This window comes from Falco cherrug (genome assembly GCF_023634085.1).
Source record: "Falco cherrug isolate bFalChe1 chromosome 11 unlocalized genomic scaffold, bFalChe1.pri SUPER_11_unloc_3, whole genome shotgun sequence".
Taxonomy (NCBI): domain Eukaryota; kingdom Metazoa; phylum Chordata; class Aves; order Falconiformes; family Falconidae; genus Falco; species Falco cherrug.
This window is the reverse complement of record NW_026599272.1, coordinates 217,487-236,902: the sequence shown is the minus strand read 5'-3', so window position 1 is coordinate 236,902 and position 19,416 is coordinate 217,487. Positions and strand designations below refer to the sequence as shown.

The 19,416-nt window shown below is 63.9% G+C and overlaps 3 protein-coding genes across 6 annotated transcripts; 1 reads left to right on the top strand and 2 right to left on the bottom strand.

Moving 5' to 3' along the window:
- Positions 1–938: 938 nt before the first annotated feature.
- Positions 939–9,807, bottom strand: MCOLN1 (mucolipin TRP cation channel 1). 3 transcript variants are annotated; one of them, XM_055699956.1, is made up of 14 exons: positions 9,725–9,807; positions 7,579–7,769; positions 5,696–5,863; positions 5,467–5,626; positions 5,220–5,307; positions 4,267–4,363; positions 3,957–4,056; positions 3,742–3,848; positions 3,165–3,314; positions 2,691–2,792; positions 2,298–2,420; positions 1,858–2,064; positions 1,596–1,726; positions 939–1,190 (listed from the first exon to the last, which is right to left on the bottom strand). In XM_055699956.1, the coding sequence occupies exons 2-14, from the start codon at positions 7,666–7,668 to the stop codon at positions 1,154–1,156; spliced, it is 1,560 nt and encodes a 519-aa protein (XP_055555931.1). In that variant the 5' UTR covers positions 7,669–7,769; positions 9,725–9,807; the 3' UTR covers positions 939–1,153. The 3 variants fall into 3 exon arrangements, with proteins under 3 accessions (XP_055555931.1, XP_005435681.1, XP_027656086.1); XM_005435624.4 differs by lacking the exon at positions 9,725–9,807 and adding an exon at positions 7,916–8,001; XM_027800285.2 differs by lacking the exon at positions 9,725–9,807 and having other exon boundaries at positions 5,696–5,843; positions 7,579–7,719.
- Positions 9,196–14,411, bottom strand: LOC102045845 (ultra-long-chain fatty acid omega-hydroxylase). Of its 2 annotated transcripts, none has more exons than XM_055699957.1 (12): positions 14,178–14,411; positions 12,599–12,743; positions 12,181–12,234; positions 11,962–12,089; positions 11,759–11,886; positions 11,072–11,414; positions 10,457–10,523; positions 10,253–10,382; positions 10,043–10,176; positions 9,890–9,954; positions 9,725–9,807; positions 9,196–9,443 (listed from the first exon to the last, which is right to left on the bottom strand). In XM_055699957.1, exons 1-12 carry the CDS (start codon positions 14,361–14,363, stop codon positions 9,266–9,268), a joined length of 1,641 nt encoding a protein of 546 aa, XP_055555932.1. In that variant the 5' UTR covers positions 14,364–14,411; the 3' UTR covers positions 9,196–9,265. The 2 variants fall into 2 exon arrangements, with proteins under 2 accessions (XP_055555932.1, XP_055555933.1); XM_055699958.1 differs by having other exon boundaries at positions 11,072–11,339; positions 14,178–14,410.
- A 704-nt stretch (positions 14,412–15,115) lies between these two features.
- Positions 15,116–19,048, top strand: PGLYRP2 (peptidoglycan recognition protein 2). Its single transcript, XM_055699993.1, is given in 6 exon segments — positions 15,116–15,235; positions 16,598–17,100; positions 17,102–17,438; positions 17,867–18,077; positions 18,160–18,454; positions 18,593–19,048. Coding segments are annotated over 6 exon segments (1,410 nt in total). The 5' UTR covers positions 15,116–15,174; the 3' UTR covers positions 18,596–19,048.
- The last annotated feature ends 368 nt before the right edge of the window (positions 19,049–19,416 follow it).

Sequence of the window (19,416 nt, the reverse complement as noted above, 5' to 3'; positions counted from 1 at the left end):
CGGGGGTCCCACAGCAGCACAGACCCACTGATCTCAGGGGGCACTTTATTCCGCCCCACGGGGGCACCCCTGTCCCCCCCCGGGCACAACTCCCCCCTCTGACCCCAAAACTGGTGCAGGGGGGGGGGGGGGGGGTAACCCCAGGGTGAGCAAGACCTGAGACCGGCCACAACTCCGCGCAGGAATGAGCACGCCATGCTGAGTGCCGCTCCCCTCCCCCTCCCCCTTGCCAGGGCCCCGTTTTGGGGTTAAATCAGGCTTTTTTGGGTGCTGGGAAGGCCAGGAGGCAGCGGGGCCTGGCTCCAGCCGCCCCTGGCCCCGCTCCAACTGGGAGCAGCTGCTTTTCCAGTACAAAACGTGCCCTTGACCCGTCCTGCCGCGCGTAAACAGCTCGGAAAACTGCAGCTCCGGCGCCAGAGGTGCCTGGGGTCCCTCGTGCCTAGACACCCCACCCCCCCCGCAGAACGGCTGCAGAGCTTGGGGACAAAGGTCCACATCCATCCCCCATGGCAGCAGGGGACTTGTAGGGCTCAGGGACAAGGCCAGGGATGAATCCCTGATGGGACGGAGAGGGTGAGGACCTGGGGACAACGGGGGGGGGGGACAAGCCCTTGATGTGGCCAAGGGGCGGGGGCTTGGGGACAAGGGCAGGGACAAGTCCCCAGTGCAGCCAAGGGGTTGGGGACGTGTCCCCAACACAGTCCAGGGGCTTGGGGGCTCCAGGTTGCCCCCCAAAATCCATCTGTGGGGTGCCAAAGCTCCAGGTTGCCCCCCAAAAATCTATCTGTGGGGTGCCAAAGCTCCAGGTTGCCCCCCAAAATCCATCTGTGGGGTCAGGGGGCTCCAGGCAGCCCCCCTAAAACACATCCAAGGGGTCCCAGGACCCATGGCAAGCCCCTGAGCGGCTGCCCCAGCTGCAGTTCAGGCCTGGGAGCGTGTTAAGCTTAAAAGTCCATTAAGAAAATTAACGGGGCCACAAGCATCTGTCTGGTGTTCCCCAGGTGCAGGGGACACGGCCACCGTCTGTCCCCACCCCTTTGGGGTCCCAAGCCGGTAAAAACAGACGATAAAATAAATTAAAAAAGCACTCAAGGCTGGGGGAGGGGAGAACGGGGCATCCCCAGGGGTCTGCGGGGGGGTGGGGGCTCCTCCCTCAATTCACCAGCAGCGCGTTGTCTTGCAGGGGAGCCCTGTGGGGAGACACACGGGTGGTAATGGGGGGGCGGGAAATCCGAGGGAATTCGGGGAAAAGCTGCTTCCATTTGGGAAACAAATCCTGGAAACCAGCGGGGAGCCGTGGGGCAGCGAAGGGGGGACGCAGGGAACATGCAGACCGCCCGTTAGACCCACATGGAGGGGTCCCCGCAGGCACAGAGCTATTGGGGGGGGGGGGGGGGGGCAGCAAGACGTGCGGGCACGGAGAGGGGATGGAAATCACAATCCACGTGGGAATCGGCCGCGCACGAGGAGCCAGCGGCGAAAAGAGTCAGGGGGGAGCAGGGTAGGTAACGGGGGGCGCAGAGCATCCCCCAGCCCCGATTTGCTGCCCAGAACACCCCCACACACACCTTGCAGCACCGGTAGCGCTCACTCACCGCTCGCAGCAGCAGAAAACGGAGCAGGATGAGGTGCTGTGCCGCCGGTACTTGCCCGATTTGGGGCTGTCCTTGCACTGGGCGATGTAGGCGTGGAGCTGGGAGACGGGCGTCTCGCCCTCGCACTGATGCTGGGGGGTGGGGGAGGGGGAAAAAAGGGGAGAGGGAAGCTGAATCCCTCCAGCGAGCGGGACGGGGACCCCCCTTCCCACCAGATCCCCGAGGCGTAAAGCTCGGCTCCGAGAGCAGGATGTGACCTCACCTTGATGGTCTCGTAGGAGCCGGTGATGAGGGCGATGAAGAGGCTGAGGACCATGTAGATGAAGAGGCTGATGAAGGTGTACAGGTAGACCTGGCTGAAGAGCCACACCAAGTAGCTGTTCTGCTGCATCTCGGCAAAGGTGACGAACATATCGTCCCCGTTGATGAGGGAGAAGAGGCACTCGGACACCATGGAAAGGGAGCGGAACTGGGATGGGAACCCATAAACCACCAGTAAGCCGGGGCGGGCTGTTGTGCCCCGCCCCCCCCCCCCCCCCCCCGCTGGAAGCCCCTGAAGAAGGAGCGAGCACTCCCTGCCACCCGATGTGCCACCCCGATGCCACCGACAGCACCGTAGGTAACCCCCATCCCCCAAATCCGGATTGGGCCCACCCCCATTCTCGCCCTACACGTGGGCAGGGCGAGCGCCCGGAGCAGCACCTTGACGTGGTACGGTCCCAGCACGATCCAGCCGCAGAAGCAGTAGCCCAGGTAGATGACGGCCACGCAGCAGCAGAAGCGGATGACGTTGGGGAGGGCCACCCGGAGCGTGACAATGAGGATCTGGTGGAGGAAAATCCACTCAGGATCAACCCCGGCAGAATGGGACCCCCATCCCCAGCAGTTCAAAGCACCCCGGGAGACACCCCCCCCCCCGGCCCCCGTGGTCCCCAGCAGAGCAGGATGGGGACCCTGGGGACACACGCAGCAGGTGTAGGATGAGCCTGAGCTCCCCCAGGTGCTGAGGGCCAGACCAGGACGGTCATTCCCAACCTAGAAAATTGTCCCCTGGGCTCCCAGGGGACACGCTCCCCCCTTCGCTGGTGCACTCACGTTGTACTTCTGGAAGAAGGTGAGGTAGCGAATGACCCCGACCCAGACCAGCAGCGTGGAGGTGCCCAGCAGGATGCTGCAGATGTCGTAGCCAGCGAAATTCTGCCGGGACAGAGGTGGCACGGGGCTGAGGGACAGCCACCCCCACCCCCCTGAAGTCCCCAAAGCTGTTCCCAGACCCCCAACACCCTCTCCACCAGCCACAAGCGAAATCCTGGTGCCACCAAACAAGACCCTTTGGCACCATCTCCCCGTCCCAAGGGGAGAGGTGGCTTCCGGGGGTCCCACTCGAGGACCCCCTAACCTGCCACCAAGGCTCTGATGGCATCCAGGACAGCTCCACCGGGGCGGATAACGCATCACCAGCACCCAAGGGTGGCTGTCGTGGCTTGTCACGGGGAACCGTCCCCTCCCCGGAGCGTGGGGACACCCAGGACCTCCAAACTTCTGCTCCGCTCCCCATCCTGCCCGTACTTTGGATTCGATGCCGATCTTCATGACGGTCCCCAGCACGGTGAGGACATCGCTGATCACCAGCAGGATGTACCAGCCGTTGAGGAATTCCATGCGATCCGACAGGCACACGCGCTGGTTGTACCGGCGCTGGAAGAACCGGCTGAATTCCTGCAGGCAGAGGGAAAAAAAAAACCCTATGTCCCCACCAGGGACACTCCCCAGCCCCACGTCCCCACCAAGGACGCTGCCCATCCACCAGCCCGGAGAACCTGACCCATCCCACAGCACCCCACAGCTTGGGGGATGCCTGCTGGGAAAGGGTCTCCTCCAAAAATCGTCTGGGCTGGAAAAGTGTCCCCCCCACCCCTCCCAAATCCAAGTTTTTTGGGGGGCCAAGCAGCGCCAGGGTCTGTCCTGCCAGCTCCTGGTGGTGGCTGTGCCATGGGCTGTGGTGCCACCACCGGGGTTTGGTGCAGGGGGAGCAGCTCTGGGGGGGTGGAATGCCAGGGTTGGGTCCCCCCCCCCATCATGGTTACACCACGGAGGGGGGCTACGGTCACGCCGCTTCCCGACCCCCCCTTCCCCCCCCACTCACGTGCTGCAGCATCAGGCCCCGGATGATGGAGCGAGCGCAGAGGATGAAGGACAGCGAGCAGACGAGGATGACGATGACGTCAAAGAACAGCCGGAAGGAGTTGTCACCTGCAAGGAGGGGGACAGTCACCCAGGAGCACCCTGAGACCCCCCACGCAGCCCCCGGCACCCAACTGGGGATGGACACCAGCTTTGTCATGCCCTCCCAGCTCCCACCTCGGCCAAAGACGCTGTGATCTTTGCACTCCTTGATGTCGGCCCGGTTGTCCAGGTGGATTTTCACCCGGCCGCTGTGCGCCTTGTTGTCAAACGTGATCTGGAGAAGAGTGAGATGGTTGGAAACCACCCGGCAGCTCCTTGCTGCTGGGACGCTCCCCAGCCCCACGTCCCCCCCAGGGACGCTGCCCATCACCCATCCCTACGTGCCCATCAGGGATGCTCCCCGCACCCCATCCCTACACCCCCCCCAGGGATGTCACCCTCCCCCACCTCGCCCCACGGTGGGGAGCGGTGCCGACGCACTCACGGTGATGGTGAAGGTGTAGCAGTCGGGGATCTCGTTGTTGATGATGGTTTGGATGTTGATGGCTTTCAGCTTGAACTGGATGGTGACGTTGATGAGCCTGTGGGAGGGGACGGATAATTGTTATTCCTCCTGCTGGGGCTCATCCAGGGGGTCTCAGCCCACTCAGACCCCCCCCAAAACACACCCCCACGAGTCAAAGAACTGATGACAGGAGGGAAAAACCTCTCCTGGGGGTGCATAAAACCCTGGGAGGTGGTGTCTCCAGCTCGAGAGGAGCAAATCACACACCCCCTGCCCCAGCACCAGTGACTTCGGCTGGTCCAGGGGGTCTCAGCCCACTCAGACCCCACCAACCCCCCCCCCAAACACAACCCCCCAAGTCAAATAACTGATGACAGGAGGGGAAAAACCTCCCCTGGGGGTGCGTAAAACCCCGGGAGAAGGTGTCTCCAGCTCGAGAGGAGCATTTCACACCCCACCTGCCCCAGCACCAGTGACTTTTGCTTCAGGGGGCAGGCTGAACCCTCTGGAAGAAACGATGCCACAAGCTATGTGGCGTCTCTCGCTGTCAGCATCCCTCTCCACACCACCGGGCAAAAGACGGCACCTGGCCCGTGCCGGTAACAACCACGGGGCTTGGCCACGGAAAAAAAATCCCGTGGAAGGATTTTGGGTGTTGCAGAACAGTTGTGGTGCCTCGGAGATGGAGCTGGGGCTGGAAATCAGCTGCTCTGTTGTGCAACCTCACCGGTTTCACATCCCCCTGGGGGGATTTATTTCTATCCCATGACTGTTTTTTTAATTAAAAAAAAAAAGCAAACAAAAAACCCCACAACGTGGGGGGCTTTTCCACCCTGGCAGCGGGCTTCAGCACCAGGAATACCCCACACTGGGGTCCCCACTTTGTGCCAACGGGATGTCCCCAGGCTCGTAGGGACGAGATCGGTGATTACTTGTGGAATTTGAGGGTGAAGTTCTTGTAGCTGTGCTCCAGCTCTGGAGGAAGAGGCTGTGGGTCCTCAGGGTCCACCCCCAGGCAGTCTGCAGGAAGGGAGAAGCATCTTCAGGGAAGCCCAAGCCCCCCACCCCACAGACCCCTCGGACCCTTCCCAAGGGCAAAATAAGGACCAAAAAGCTCCTCAAGGAGCCAGCAGGAGCTGCGGGACCAGGACTCTCAGCCCCACCGTCCCCAAAACCCACCTGTGACGATCTTGGGGTCTATGTTGAAGGTGTCGTTGGCCGGATCGATGCGTCCCTTACGGTAATATTGCTGGCACAGCATGAGGGCCGAGTGGTTCCCGCTGCTCTCGCCCTGCACGTAGGCATAGCGGCCGATGGTCTCGTTGGGAATGGCCAAGTACTGGAGAAGGAGATGCCCTCAGCATCTTGGAGGTGACCCTCTGTGTCCCGCTCTCCCCACAGATCTCACCTTCTCCACGGCGTAAAACATGCGCTCGTAGAGGTCGCGTTGCGTGTAGACGGCGTAAGAGTCGTCGGCGCCGTCCACGTAGTCCTTCAGGAAGAGGTGCTTGAAGGCAACGGTGTTCTCCTCCTTGAACGTCACCACCATCTGGTTGCTGAGCCCAAAAAGAATGAGCTGAGGGACAAAGGACACCATGATGAAACCCCCGCCCCAGCAGCTCCAGCACCACCCCACCCAAAACGTGGCCGTTTCGCCCCAAAGGAGCTCACAGGAGGCAAAATGCCACCACCCGACACTTGGGTGACCCCAAGATGACAAGGACCAGCTTGCATGTCGCTGAGGTTGTCCCCATCTCCATCTGGTCATCCCAAAACCTCTTCTGCTGCCCGTTCTGTGGCAAAGCTCCTCTTCCACCACAGATAGGGAGAGGACCATCTCCTTGGGGACATGGACCATCTCCTTGGGGACATGGACCATCTCCTTGGGGACATGGACCATCTCCTTGGGGACACGGACGTGTCCCACCACAGATGGGGTCATGGACCATCACCTTGGGGACATGCATGTGTCCCACCACAGATGGAGTCATGGACCATCTCCCTGGGGATATGGACCATCTCCTTGGGGACATGCACGTGTCCCACCACAGATGGGGTCACGGACCATCTCCTTGGAGGGAGACACATGTCCCACCACAGACGGGGCAAGGACCATCTCCCTGGGGACATGGACTATCTCCTTGGGGACATCCACGTGTCCCACCACAGATGGGGCGAGGACCATCCCCTTGGGGACATGGACTGTCTCCCTGGGGACACGCACGTGTCCCACCACATACGGGGTGAGGACCATCTCCTTGGGGACACCCATGTGTCCCACCACATACGGGGCGGGGACCATCTCCTTGGGGACATGGACCACCTCCTTGGGGACATCCACATGTCCCACCACAGACCCAGGATGGAGCCTGGTGCCTGTCTGGGAGCCAGTGTCACCCTGAGCAGGGACAAACTTTCTGCCCCTCCCCCCCCCCCCCCCCCTTTTTTGGGGCACCCCGGCATTACCCACTGCCTGAGCCACCCCAGTGTGTGTCACCCAGCCCCAGGGATGTGCCACCAGGGTCATCCCAAGGGACCCCACCTATCCCAGGGGACCTCTCCCAAGTTCCCCGCTGTCCCCAAGCCCCCCCAAAAACCCCCACCACTCCCCACCATGCCCCCAAGCCTTGCTGGGGGTGCCCACTCCGACGTCCCCAGGCCTAGTGCCCACCTCAGAGGTCACCTTCAGTGCTCAGAGCCCCCGTGTCATTGTCCCCCCCAACGTGTCATGTCCCCATGTCCCTCTGCCACTCAGTACCACCCTGGGCTCCCCCTCCCTGCTGTCCCCATGTCCCAGGGGATCCTGTCCCCATGCCCCGGTGCCCGCTGTCACCATTCCCCAGTGTCACCCCCTCCCCCCTGGTATCCCAGTGCCACCCCCCCCAGTGTCCCCATGCCCTGGTGCCCAGTGTCACTGTTCCCCAGGACCATCCCTCTGTGATGTCCCCATGCCCCGGTGCCCAGTGTCACCGTTCCCCAGGGCCACCCGTCGGCAGGGCCACCTCCCCCCCGCAGTGTCCCCATGTCCTGGTGCCCAGTGTCACCATTCCCCAGAGCCACCCGTTCCCTGGGCCACCCCCTCGCCACGGTGTCCCCATGCCCCGGTGCCACTGTGCCCCAGGGCCACTCGCTGCCCAGTGTCACCTCCCCCCCGGTGTCCCCATGCCCCAGCGCCCAGTGTCACCGTTCCCCAGGGCCACCCCCCCCCTTGGTGTCCACATTCCCCAGGGCCACCCCGCCCCAGCGTCGCACCCCCCCTCCCGGTGTCCCCACCCCCCGGTGTCCCCGCACCTGGACGGTGACCAGGAGGATCTTGGCCAGCTGCAGCCCCAGCTTCACAGGCCGCCGCCCGCGGGCCCGGTACTTGTCGCAGGGGCTCATGAAGAAATACTTGAGGCGGCGGCGCAGCTCCTCCTCCTCCGCCACCGCCGGGGCCTCCGCCGTGCCGTAACCGGGCCCGCGGCCCAGCAGCCGCTCGGTTTCTGAGGGGAAACGGCCGTTACCGGGGGGGGAGCGGAGGCCCCGCGGGGCAGCACCGGCCCAGCCCGCGCCCCCCGGGCCGCTCACCGGACGGGGCCGACCCCTTCCCCCGTCCCGGGCCCCCCCCGCAGCCTCCGGAGCCGCTCACCGGACGGGGCCGCCATGGCGCCGCCTCAGGGCGGCTTCGCCACCTGCATCACGTGACGGGAAGGCACTGCGTGGGCACGCCCACCCGGCTCTGGGCACGCCTACTCTGCCCTGGCCATGCCCACGCGGCTGTGGTTATGCCCAACCGGTCATGACCACGCCCACCCCCTCTGGCCACGCCCACCCGGCTGTGCTCACGCCCATCCCCGCTCTAGCCGAGCCCACCCGGTTATGGCCACGCCCACCCCCTCTCTGGACACGCCCACTCGGCTGTGCTCGCGCCCACCCCCGCTCTAGCCGAGCCCATCCGGTTATAGCCACGCCCACCCCCGCCCTGGACACACCCACTCGGCTGTGCTCACGCCCACCCCCACTCTAGCCGAGCCCATCTGGCTATGGCCACGCCCACCCGGCTGTGGTTATGGCCACCCGGTCATGGCCACGCCCACCCCCTCTCTGGCCACGCCCACCCGGCTCTGGGCACGCCCACTCCCGCTCTAGCCGAGCCCATCCGGCTATGGTCACGGCCACGCCTAACGCCGCTCTGGCTACGCCCACCCGGCTGCGGTCACACCCAGTGGTCCGAAGTTATGCCTATCCTGTCATGGCCACTCCCACCCTCACTCTGGCCACGCCTGCCCCGCCATGGCTAGGCCCACACAGCGCCTGTGCTGCCTCCCCGCCCCTGCCGTGACCTGGGGGGTTGGAGGGGGGCGTGTCACATGTATCTCCGTGCCAGGACAGTGACATGTAGTATGATGGGACAAGTTCATGGACAGTGACATGTGGCATGGGGAGGCATGTCCATGGATGGTGACATGTGGCCCAGGAGGACATGACCATGGGTGGTGACAAGTGGTCCAGGCGGACACGTCCATGCTTGGTGACGTGTGGCCCAGGAGAACATGTTCATGGATGGTGACATGTGGCATGGGGAGATGCATCCATGGACAGCAACATGCGGCCCAGGGGACATGTCCATGGATGGTGACATGTGGCCCAGGAGGACATCACCATGGGTGGTTACACACAGTCCAGGAGGACATGACCATGGATGGTGATATGTGGCCCAGGAGGACTTGTCCATGGATGGTGACATGTGGCATGGGGAGACACATTCATGGACAGTGACATGTGGCATGACGGGACACGACCATGGGTGGTGACATGTGGCCCAGGAGGACATCACCATGCCAGGATGGTCACATGTGGCACGGAGGTGACACCTGATGGAGGACAACCCATCCTCCCCAACACCCCCACCACCACGACACCGTCCCCTTGGTGCCACCATTTATTCACCGCTCCTCATTGGGACAGGCCACCCATCATGCGGGTTGTCCCGTGTCCCTCAGGCCACCCCTGGCAGTGGCTCCAGCAGCAGCCAGAGCCCGTCCTCGGCGCGGAGGATGAGCTCGGTCTTGCGCCGCGGTGGCCGCCCCGTGTCCAGCCGGACAGCGAAGCGTGTCACCGTCAGTGCCACCACCACCTTCAGCTCGGCCATGGCGAAGCTCTGCCCGATGCAGTTCCTGCCACCACGTTCCCTCTGTCACCTCCCCAGGGGGGACAGCAGACCCCACCCCACCCCCCATCAAGGTGGTGGAGCAGATGGTAGAACCTCCCCAAACCAGGGGGACGGTGTTGTCCCCGTGATGATCAAGGTGGTGGAGCAGATGGTGGAACCTCCCCAAATCAGGGGGGTGGTGTTGTCCCCGTGATGGCATGGCTTGGGGACAACCACCCCACCTCGAAGCCAAGCAGGCTGGGGGAGGTGACACATGGGGACACTTGCGTTCCCACCACATCTTACCTGGGACCAGCGGAAAAGGGGATGAAGGCCAACGGGGACCGTTCCTTGCTGTTCTCCGGGCTGAACCTCAATGGGTTGTAGACCTGGGATGACATAGACATCGTCACACAGTTGTCCCTGCCCATGGTGACAATCCCTGGTGCCACCAGGACCAGGTGGCTCCACCTGGGGCTCGGGCCAGACGTCGGGGTTGTGGTGGGTCCCGTAGATGCTCATCAGGCAGATGACCCCTGGTGGGATAGAAACAGCCACCTTAGGGACAGGGGACAAGGAGGGACGGGGACACTGGGGACACCCCATGCCCTGGGCGAGCTGTACCCTTGGGGATGATGCGTCCATCGTGCAGGGTGACATCCTTGGTGCAGCACCGCGACACGGCGGTGACAGGGGGGTGCAGGCGGAGGCTCTCCTTGATGCACATGGTGGTGAAGGGCAGGTGGGACAGGTCCTCCCTGGAGGGGGGGACACACGGTGGCACCGGGGTCCCCAAGCTGGCTGGTCAGGGGACGTCACTTGGGGACATCTCACCATTCAATGTCCTGCACATCCCTGCCCTTGAGGAGCTCGTGGACCTCCTGGCGGCACCGCTCCTGGTGGTGGGGGTGGCAGGCCAGGTTGTAGAGCAGCCACGCCAAGCCACTGGCCGTCGTGTCGTGGCCTGAGGGGACAAGGGCTGAGCCTGGGGACATGCCTGTCCCCCACCTCCGATGGCACCTGGTGGCTCTTCCTCACCCTCAAACATGAAGGTGTTGGCCTCCGCCGAGATGTCCTCATCCGACAGGGGGTTGCCGTCCTCGTCCTGCCAGGGGGACCGTGGCAGTCAAGATGTCCCCTGGAGCCACCACCCTATGGCCAACCCTCCCCATGGCCACCACCATCCCCTTGGCCACCACCATCCTACTGTAGCCACCTCCCTATGGCCAACCTTTCCTTTGACCACCACCATCCCATGACAACCACCACCCTACGGCCAACCCTCCCCATGGCCACCACCAACCCCTTGGCCACCACCCCCCCACTATGGCCACCACCCTATGGCCAACCTTTCCCTTGGCCACCACCATCCCATGATGACCACCACCCTATGGCCAACCTTTCCCTTGGCCACCACCATCCCATGATGACCACCACCCTATGGCCAACCTTTCCCATGGCCACCACCATCCCACTATGGCCACCACCCTATGGCCAACCTTTCCCTTGGCCACCACCATCCTGTGATGACCACCACTCTATGACCAAACTTTCCCATGGCCATCACCATCCGCTTGGCCACCACCATCCCACTATTGCCACCACCCTATGGCCAGCCCTGCCCATGGCCACACCATCTTGCTGCGGCATGACCTTAGCAAGCAGGAGAAGGTCAATGAAGTCCATGCTCCGTCCCTGGTGGCTCTCCAGCCAGGCTTGGTGGCCAAGGCGCTCGAGGGCCTGGCGCCGCCGCTGCACCACAGCAGCGGTGAAGCTGTGCACGGTGGCGCAGGCCCGGGCAAAGCGGCGCCCGTCAGCCGAGAGGTGGTAGAGCCACGTTGGGTGATGGAGCGGGTGGCGCTGGCGTCTCACCACCAAGGTGCTCAGCTCCATGATGGCCTTGATGTACTCGCTGGGCTGCCTGGGGGGCACTGGGCACCGCTGGGGGTGGCCACCAGGGGCCACCGAGGGCCACCACCCCCCTGGCCGTGGTGAGCTTCAGCAGGGACATGAGGTGGTGGAAGGTCCCCTCCCCATGAGGATGTTTGGTGACACATGGGGGGACTCAGAGCCCGAGGGGGGGACACCCTGATGGGGGGAAGATGGGGTGACCCTAGGAGGGACAGAGTTGGGGTGGGGGGACAATGTTGGGGTGATGGGGACCTTGATGGGTACAACTTGATGGGTACAAAGCCCAGGGGGGACCCAACCAGGGCAGGAGACACCAGCAAGGGACAGCACCAGGGTCAGGGGGGGTCCCTTGTGTGTGACCCTGGTAAGGGGTGATGGGGACAGTGTGGGGGTCCCTGGGGGGGGACACAGGGTGACGGTGACACTCACTCCTGGCAGTGGCTTTCATGGCTGAAGATGCACTTCTGGAGGGTGTCCAGGGTGAGGAGGCTGAGCTGCTCCAGCACCTCCAGCGCCACTGTGCCCCCCACCGCCTCCGCCGCCGCCCGCCACTTGGCCTGGGGGGGGAGGGGGATGGGTGCCGGAGGAGGGCTGGGGCATGGGGGAGGAGGGGCAGGGGGATGGGTGCTCACGTGCATGACGTGGGTGCTCCGGTTGAAGATGGCCACGTAAGGTTTGAGGACATCCCGGTGGAAGGCGGGTGCCAGCAGGCGCCGGTGCTGAGCCCACTTCTTCCCGGCGCTCAGCAGGAGCCCATCACCTGGGGGAGGTCACCCGGCTCCATCGGGGGGCACCCATGGGTGCTGCCCCTCCCCCACCCCGTCCCACCCACCTCCCCCGGCACCACTCACCCAGCCAGGGCTTGAGGAAGCCGTAGAAGAGCTGGTCCTTGGGGGCGACGGATGCTGTGAGGGAGGTGAGCAGGAGATGGTGACAGGTGGCACCAGGGTGGCATCGGGTCCCCTGAGGGGCAGGCAAGGGGGGGGGGGGGGGCGAGGCTAGGGAGAGGGGACCCCCTGTCTGCACCCATAACCACCTCAGGATGGGAGTTTGGGTGCCACCAGGCCACTGGGGTGGCCATGGTGACACCTGGAGGTGGCCCTCAAGGACAGGTTGGTGGCCACCCTTGGGTATTTGGCCATGGTGACACCCAGAGGTGGCCCTCAAGGACAGGTTGGTGGCCACCATTGGGTATTTGGGTGCTCCCTGGGCTGGCCCTGGGGTGACCATGGGGACCCTCAGGGTGGGTTGGTGGCCCTTGTGTCCTACCTGGGGCCATCAGGATGGGGCGGAGGGTGCTGGGGTGGAAGAAGCGCAGGATGGGCAACCACGGCAGGAGCCACCACAGGCAGCAGTGACAATACTGGGCCACCAACTCATCCACCTGCTGCAGCCCCTCCTCCGTGCTCTTCCCCTGTGGCACCGCGCAGCTCAGTGACAGCCTTGGGGACACCCTTGTCCCCAGGGCCGTGGGGACAGGGGTGTCCCCAGGTCACGGCCAGCCTTGGGGACAGTCTCAGCTTGGGTTCACAGATGGACCTGGGGTCGCTAAGAACTTATGTGGTGGCACCCTGTCCCCACTGTCCCCCATCCTAGGTTCCACCACCCTGTCCCCACTGTCCCCCTCAGTGCCACCGCCCTGGCCCCACTGTCCCCTGTCCTAGGTGCCACCACCCTCTCTTTGCTTTTCCCACCAGATGCTACCAACATGTCCCACCTGTCCCCCCCAGGTGCCACCCCGCTGTCCCCACTGCCCCCCTGAGGTGCCACCCCCTGTCACCAATGTCCCCCCCAGCTGCTACCCACGCTGTCCCCACTGTCACCATCCCCCCCAGGTGCCACCCCGCTGTCCCCACTCTCCCCCCAAGGTGCCACCCCCCTGTCACCAATGTCCACCCAGATGCCACCCCCGCTGTCCCCACTGTCCCCCACCCAGACGCCACCACCCTCTCCCCACTGTCCCCCCAGATGCCACCCCCGCTGTCCCCACCGTCCCCCACCCAGACGCCACCCCCCTGTCCCCAATGTCCCCCCAGATGCCACCCCGCTGTCCCCACTGTCCCCCCAAGGTGCCACCCCCCTGTCACCAATGTCCACCCAGATGCCACCCCGCTGTCCCCACTGTCCCCCACCCAGACGCCACCACCCTCTCCCCACTGTCCCCCCAGATGCCACCCCGCTGTCCCCACTGTCCCCCACCCAGATGCCACCCCCCTGTCCCCAATGTCCACCCAGATGCCACCCCACTGTCCCCCACCCAGACGCCACCACCCTCTCCCCACTGTCCCCCCAGATGCCACCCCCGCTGTCCCCACTGTCCCCCACCCAGATGCCACCCCCCTGTCCCCAATGTCCCCCCAGATGCCACCCCCGCTGTCCCCACTGTCCCCCCAAGGTGCCACCCCCCTGTCCCCAATGTCCCCCCAGATGCCACCCCGCTGTCCCCACTGTCCCCCACCCAGATGCCACCCCCCTGTCCCCAATGTCCCCCCAGATGCCACCCCGCTGTCCCCACTGTCCCCCACCCAGATGCCACCCCCCTGTCCCCAATGTCCCCCCAGATGCCACCCCCGCTGTCCCCACTGTCCCCCACCCAGGTGCCACCCCCTGTCCCCACTGTCCCCCTGAGGAGCCCCCCCCCTTTCACCACTGTCCCCCCAAGATGCCACCCCCCTGTCCCAAATGTCCCCCCCGGGTGCCACCAACCTGTCACCACTGTCCCCCCACTGTCCCCAGTGTCGCCCCAGGTGCCACCCCCCCCCGTCCCCGCTTTCCCTTTGAGGTGCCACCCCCCTGTCCCCACTCCCCTCCAGGTGCCACCCCGTTGTCCCCGCCGCTGTCCCCTCACCATGCCAGTGTGACCCAGCAGCCAGCTCTGCCATGGCGGCCGGGGGAAGCGGCGCAGTTGGTGGCAGGTGGCTCCGAAGCGGGTGACAGTGACCACGACATCCCAAAGCCACCGCAGCAGCAGGGCCAGCAGCAGGGTGATGACGGCCAGCACCCCCAGGGGACACAGCGCCCAGGCCACCGCCATGGCACCCGCCGCCTGGGGACAGGGCAAAGGTTGGGTGGCACCACCGTGTCACGTGTCCCCACGACGGGTGGCATCGCGCGCAGCCTGGTGGCTTTGTGGCAACGTGTGTCCTGGGGACATTGTCCCAGGGTGCCACCACTTTGTCACCTCCCTGTCCCCCCAGGTGCCACCCCCCTGGTCCCCAATGTCCCCCCAGATGCCACCCCACTGTCCCCCCACAGGTGCCACCTCCCTGTCACCACTGTCCCCCCAGATGCCACCACCCTGTCCCCACTGTCCCCTCCCCCAGCTGCCACCCCTTGACCATGCCACCCCCCTTGTGGCACACACACCCCTCTGCATGCACATGCACACACGTGTGCACACATGTATCCTTTGCCTGCACACACATGCCAATGCCATGGGCACACATGGCAATGCCATGGGCTCACACGTGTTTGCACGCATGCAAGAGCGCATGCACACACCCTGTGCACCCCCCAACCACGTGTACACATGTGTGCACACGTATGCACGCACAACCCTCCATGCACCATATGTCTGCACACGCACCCCGTGCACATGCAATGCACACACATGTACATATGCACATGCGCACACGCATGCACACGTGTGTAGCCCCTCCCCCCCCCCCCCTCCCCGTGTTACCCCCCCCAAACACATGTGTGCTGCCCCGCTGGAAGCACTGACACCACACACACATGTGCCACCCTGCCCCGCCCCGTGTCCCCCCCACCCCCGGTGACATCGGGGCCTGGGTGCAGGGACAAAGTCCAGCGCGGCCGCAACACGGGACACCGCGACGGGGGCCATGTCCTGCACCACGATCCCCTGGCTCCTGGTGCTGAGCCTCTGCGCCCAGCACACCGCAGGTAGGCACACCCCACGCCACACCGCGACACGCCCCACGGCAACACCCTGTAACATACCGCGGCACGCCACAACACGCCACGGCAACACCCCACAACACCCCATAACATACCACGACACGCCGCGACACTTCACAACAACACCCCACAACACCCCGTTACATACTGCAACACGCCACGGCAACACCCCACAACACCCCATAACATACCACGACACGCCGCGACACGTCACAACAACACCCCACAACACCCCGTTACATACTGCAACACGCCACGGCAACACCCCACAACACCCGGTAACATACCACGACACGCCGCGACACGTCACAACAACACCCCACAACACCCCGTTACATACTGCAACACGCCACGGCAACACCCCACAACACCCTGTAACATACCACGACATGCCATGACACGCCATGGCAACACCCCGCAACACCCCATAACATACCACAACACGCCACGACACATCACGACATCACATAACATACCACAGCACACCACGACACGCCAAGGCAACACCCCACAACACCCTATAACATACCACAACATGCCACGACATGCCACAACATGCCGTAACACATCACCACATACCACAATACATCACGACGCACCCCGAGGTGCAGCGACATGCCACAACACGCTCCAACACACCACCACACATGTGCCAACCGCAGTGGCTTCTCCGAGCCCGTTTTCGAGCCAAAATCCCTCCAGTTGGTTGGTTTTTTCCCCCCTAATTAGGGCGATTTGAGCCCAAATTCGTGCCCACGTGGGTGGGGCGGGGGTGGGGGCTGCACCCAGTTTTGGGGGGATTTGGGTTCTGGGTGCTGGCAGCAGGTGCGGTCGTCCTGATTTTGGGGGTTTTTGCCTTGTTTTGGGGTGTTTTCACCCGGTTTTGGGTGCTTTCACCCGGTTTTAGGTGCTTTCACCCAGTTTTGGGTGCTTTCCCTCCAGTTTTGGGTGCTTTCACCCAATTTTAGGTGCATTTGCCCAGTTTTGGGTGCTTTCACCCAGTTTTGGGTGCTTTCCCTCCCATTTTGGGTGCATTCACTCAGTTTTGTGTGCTTTCACCCCAATTTTAGCTTTTGTTTTGGGTGCTTGCACCCAGTTTCAGCTGCATTCATCCAGTTTTGGGTGCATTTTCCTTTTTCTGGGTGCTTTCCCTCCCATTTTGGGTGCATTCCCCCTGTTTTTTGGGTGCATCCTCCCTGTTTTGGGTGCATCCCCCCAAAGTTTGGGTGCATCCCCCCTGTTTCGGGCACATCCCCCCACCCCAAGCCCCCCCACCCACCCCAGGACACTCCAGCCACCCCCTGCACCCATGGGTGCCCCTGCAGGTCCCCCTGTCCCCCGTTGCAGGTCTCCCACCGCGCCACATGGACTCCGTGGTGGAGATGGTGGAAGCCCTGGAGTCAACCAGCCGCGGCTTCACCGGCGTCGTGCCGGAGCTGGCGCGGGCACTGGGTGCCTGCAGCACCCCGGGGTGCCGCGCAGTGCTGGGCCACCCACCCACTGTCCCACCAGCTCCACCAATGCTCAGCCGCGAGCAGTGGCTGCTCTTCACCCAACTCCTCCACCACGACACCACAGCGCCCGAGCGCGGCGCGGTGCTGGCACCCGACGGCTCCACCGTCACCCTGGGACCCCTCCTTGCCGGCATCGAGGTTGGCCTCAGGCGGGCGTTGGGGTGGGCTGTCCCCACCCTGGAGCCACCCGTCGATGCGCTCTACGCCGTCACCATCACCGAAGCCTTGGGGACATCCTTCCTCTTGGCCCGTGACAGTGGTGGCCACCGGCCGGCGCTGGGACCCGCCGGCTGTTGGGATGATGTCAATGACCCCCAAAACTACACCCTGCTGGGACCCCCCCTCCCCCATCCCCGATGCCGTCGCCAACGCGGCGATGGATGGGGTGCTGTTGGGTGCCCAGCTGGCCCAAGCACCCATCCCACTCGCCGATCTCCTCCGGGGCTACTATGGGACAGGCAACGGCACGGAGAAGGGGCTACCACCCAGCAGTTACCGGCGGCGAGATTTTGGGGCACTGGTGGCACCGAAGAAGCTGGAGGAGGAGGTGGCGGCGATGCTGAGGGTGCTGCAGGTGCTGCCACCCACGCGGGAGCTCCTGGAGGACGTGAAGCCGGAGGAGGTGGTGGCCATTGCTCGCCAAGCAGCAAGGGACTTCACGGAGGTCTATGTGGGTAGGGAGGTGGCACTGGGTGGTGGGAGCAGATCTTCTGTCCCCCCCCCAAAAAAAAATTGGGTGGGAGGGTGGGTGGAGAGCTGCACCCTGGGTGGGGGTGGGGTCTCTGGTGGCACCGCTGTGTAGGTGGCACCGAGGGGAGTCAAGCTTTGAGAGCTCAGTGGTGACATGTGGCTTGGCATGGTGGCCACCACCGCTGTGTGCCCTGGCTGGACACCACCATGTCCCCTGGCTGGACACCAGTATGTCCTCAGTTACCCCTAGATGAGGGGACCTCAGGGGGACACCATCATGTCCCAGGCCAAGGTGTCCCTCAGCTGGGCAGATGCTCCATGTCCCCAAGACCCCCAGGGGACACTGCCATGGGTCCAACCGCCCATGGGACCAGGCATGTCCCCTTCCTCCACCACCTGCCTTCCCTCGCAGCGTGCCCAGCCATCATGCCCCGGTGCATGTGGGGTGCCCGTCCCTACCGGGGCACCCCCAAACCGTTGACCCTCCCCTTGGGCTCCGTCTATATCCATCACACCTTCATACCCAGCACTCCGTGCCGCACCTTCACCGCCTGCGCCCGTGCCATGCGTGCCATGCAACGCTTCCACCAGGACACCCGTGGTTGGGATGACATTGGCTACAGGTGAGACCCTGTCACCATCACCCCACCGTGGTCCCCACCACCCATCCCTGGGTGGCTCAGGTTGACCCGTGGGTGCTTGCAGCTTCGTGGTGGGGTCGGATGGGTACCTGTACCAAGGTCGAGGTTGGCACTGGGTGGGTGCCCACACCAAAGGCTACAACACCAAAGGCTACGGCATCAGCTACGTTGGAGACTTCTCGACCACCTTGCCAGACCGTGATGCCATTGCCCTGGTGCGGGACAATCTCCTGCCCTGCGCCGTGAGGACTGGCCGGCTCCATCCCAACTACACCTTACGTGGCCACCGCCAGATGGGTCACACCAACTGCCCGGGCAACTCCCTCTTCCATGAGATTGAGACCTGGCATGGCTTCAAGGTGAGCATCGGTGGCATCTTCATGGCTTGGAGGTTGGGTGCCCGGTTGGGGTGTCTGGTCCAGCTGGCATGCCTGGGAGGGTGGTGGGTTGGTGGAGGTGGTGGTGGGGCTGGTCATGGTTTCTTCTCTCCTCTGCAGTGAGGACCAGCCCTCTGGATCCTGGTCTGGATGGGTGCGGGAGAGGTTGGATGGTGATCTAGGTGGATGCTGGCCTGATGGGTGATGGTCTAGATGAACCCTGGTCCAACAGATGTTGGTTCTGTGGGTGCCGGCCTGGGTGGACCCTGGTCCAGACAGACCCTGAGCCAAGGGATGTCATCAGGGATCAGCCCTGGGCCAGGTGGACACCAAACCCATGGATGCCAACCCTGATGGACCCTGGTCCACGTGGACACCAGCCCAATGGATGCCAACCCTGACGGACCCTGGCCCAGAAGAACCTCAACCTTGAAGCCTACCAGCCTGGACAGATCCTGGCCCAGATTGGCACCGGGCCAGGAGGGTCCTGACCTGGCCCCACCGGCCCAGCAGCCCCTTCCTGTAGCCACAAGCCACCAGAAATCCCCCTGCAATAAAGTCAGTGGCAGGACATCAGCTTTGGGTGGTCTCTGGACAACAAGAGGGAAACTGAGGCATGGGGGAGGGGATGGCCATGGGAGAGGACCTGAGGGACCCAGGTGCCCAGGACCTGCTGCAGGGCTGGGTGCTGTGGCACACGTGTGTGTGTGTGTGTACACGTATGCCCAAGCAGTGCTGTCCCCCCCTTACCCCATCCCTTGGGGACCCCACATGACCCCCAAGGAGACCCCCCCCCCTCCATATCCCACCCCCCAGACGGACATCCAGCTCCCACGCTGCACCCCCCACCACAGCACCCAGGAACTGCCAGCTCCAGCACCCGTTCACTCTGAAACCTAATGATGGCGTTTAAACCCGATGCGTGCCCCTGGCCACCAGGGGCC

What these genes read in the sequence shown, in the direction of transcription:
- MCOLN1 (XM_005435624.4), bottom strand. An exon ending in TCCTCCTGGTCACCGTCCAG is followed by an intron (nt 5,864 to 7,578) that starts GTGCGGGGACAC and finishes TTTGTCCCTCAG; the next exon opens with CTCATTCTTTTTGGGCTCAG. An exon ending in TCACAGCGTCTTTGGCCGAG is followed by an intron (nt 3,849 to 3,956) that starts GTGGGAGCTGGG and finishes CCCTCCTTGCAG; the next exon opens with GTGACAACTCCTTCCGGCTG.
- LOC102045845 (XM_055699957.1), bottom strand. Translation starts at nt 14,363, where the DNA reads ATGGCGGTGGCCTGGGCGCTGTGTCCCCTGGGGGTGCTGGCCGTCATC. An exon ending in GGAGCACCCACGTCATGCAC is followed by an intron (nt 11,887 to 11,961) that starts GTGAGCACCCAT and finishes CTCCCCCCCCAG; the next exon opens with GCCAAGTGGCGGGCGGCGGC. An exon ending in ACGTCTGGCCCGAGCCCCAG is followed by an intron (nt 9,808 to 9,889) that starts GTGGAGCCACCT and finishes ATGTCATCCCAG; the next exon opens with GTCTACAACCCATTGAGGTT.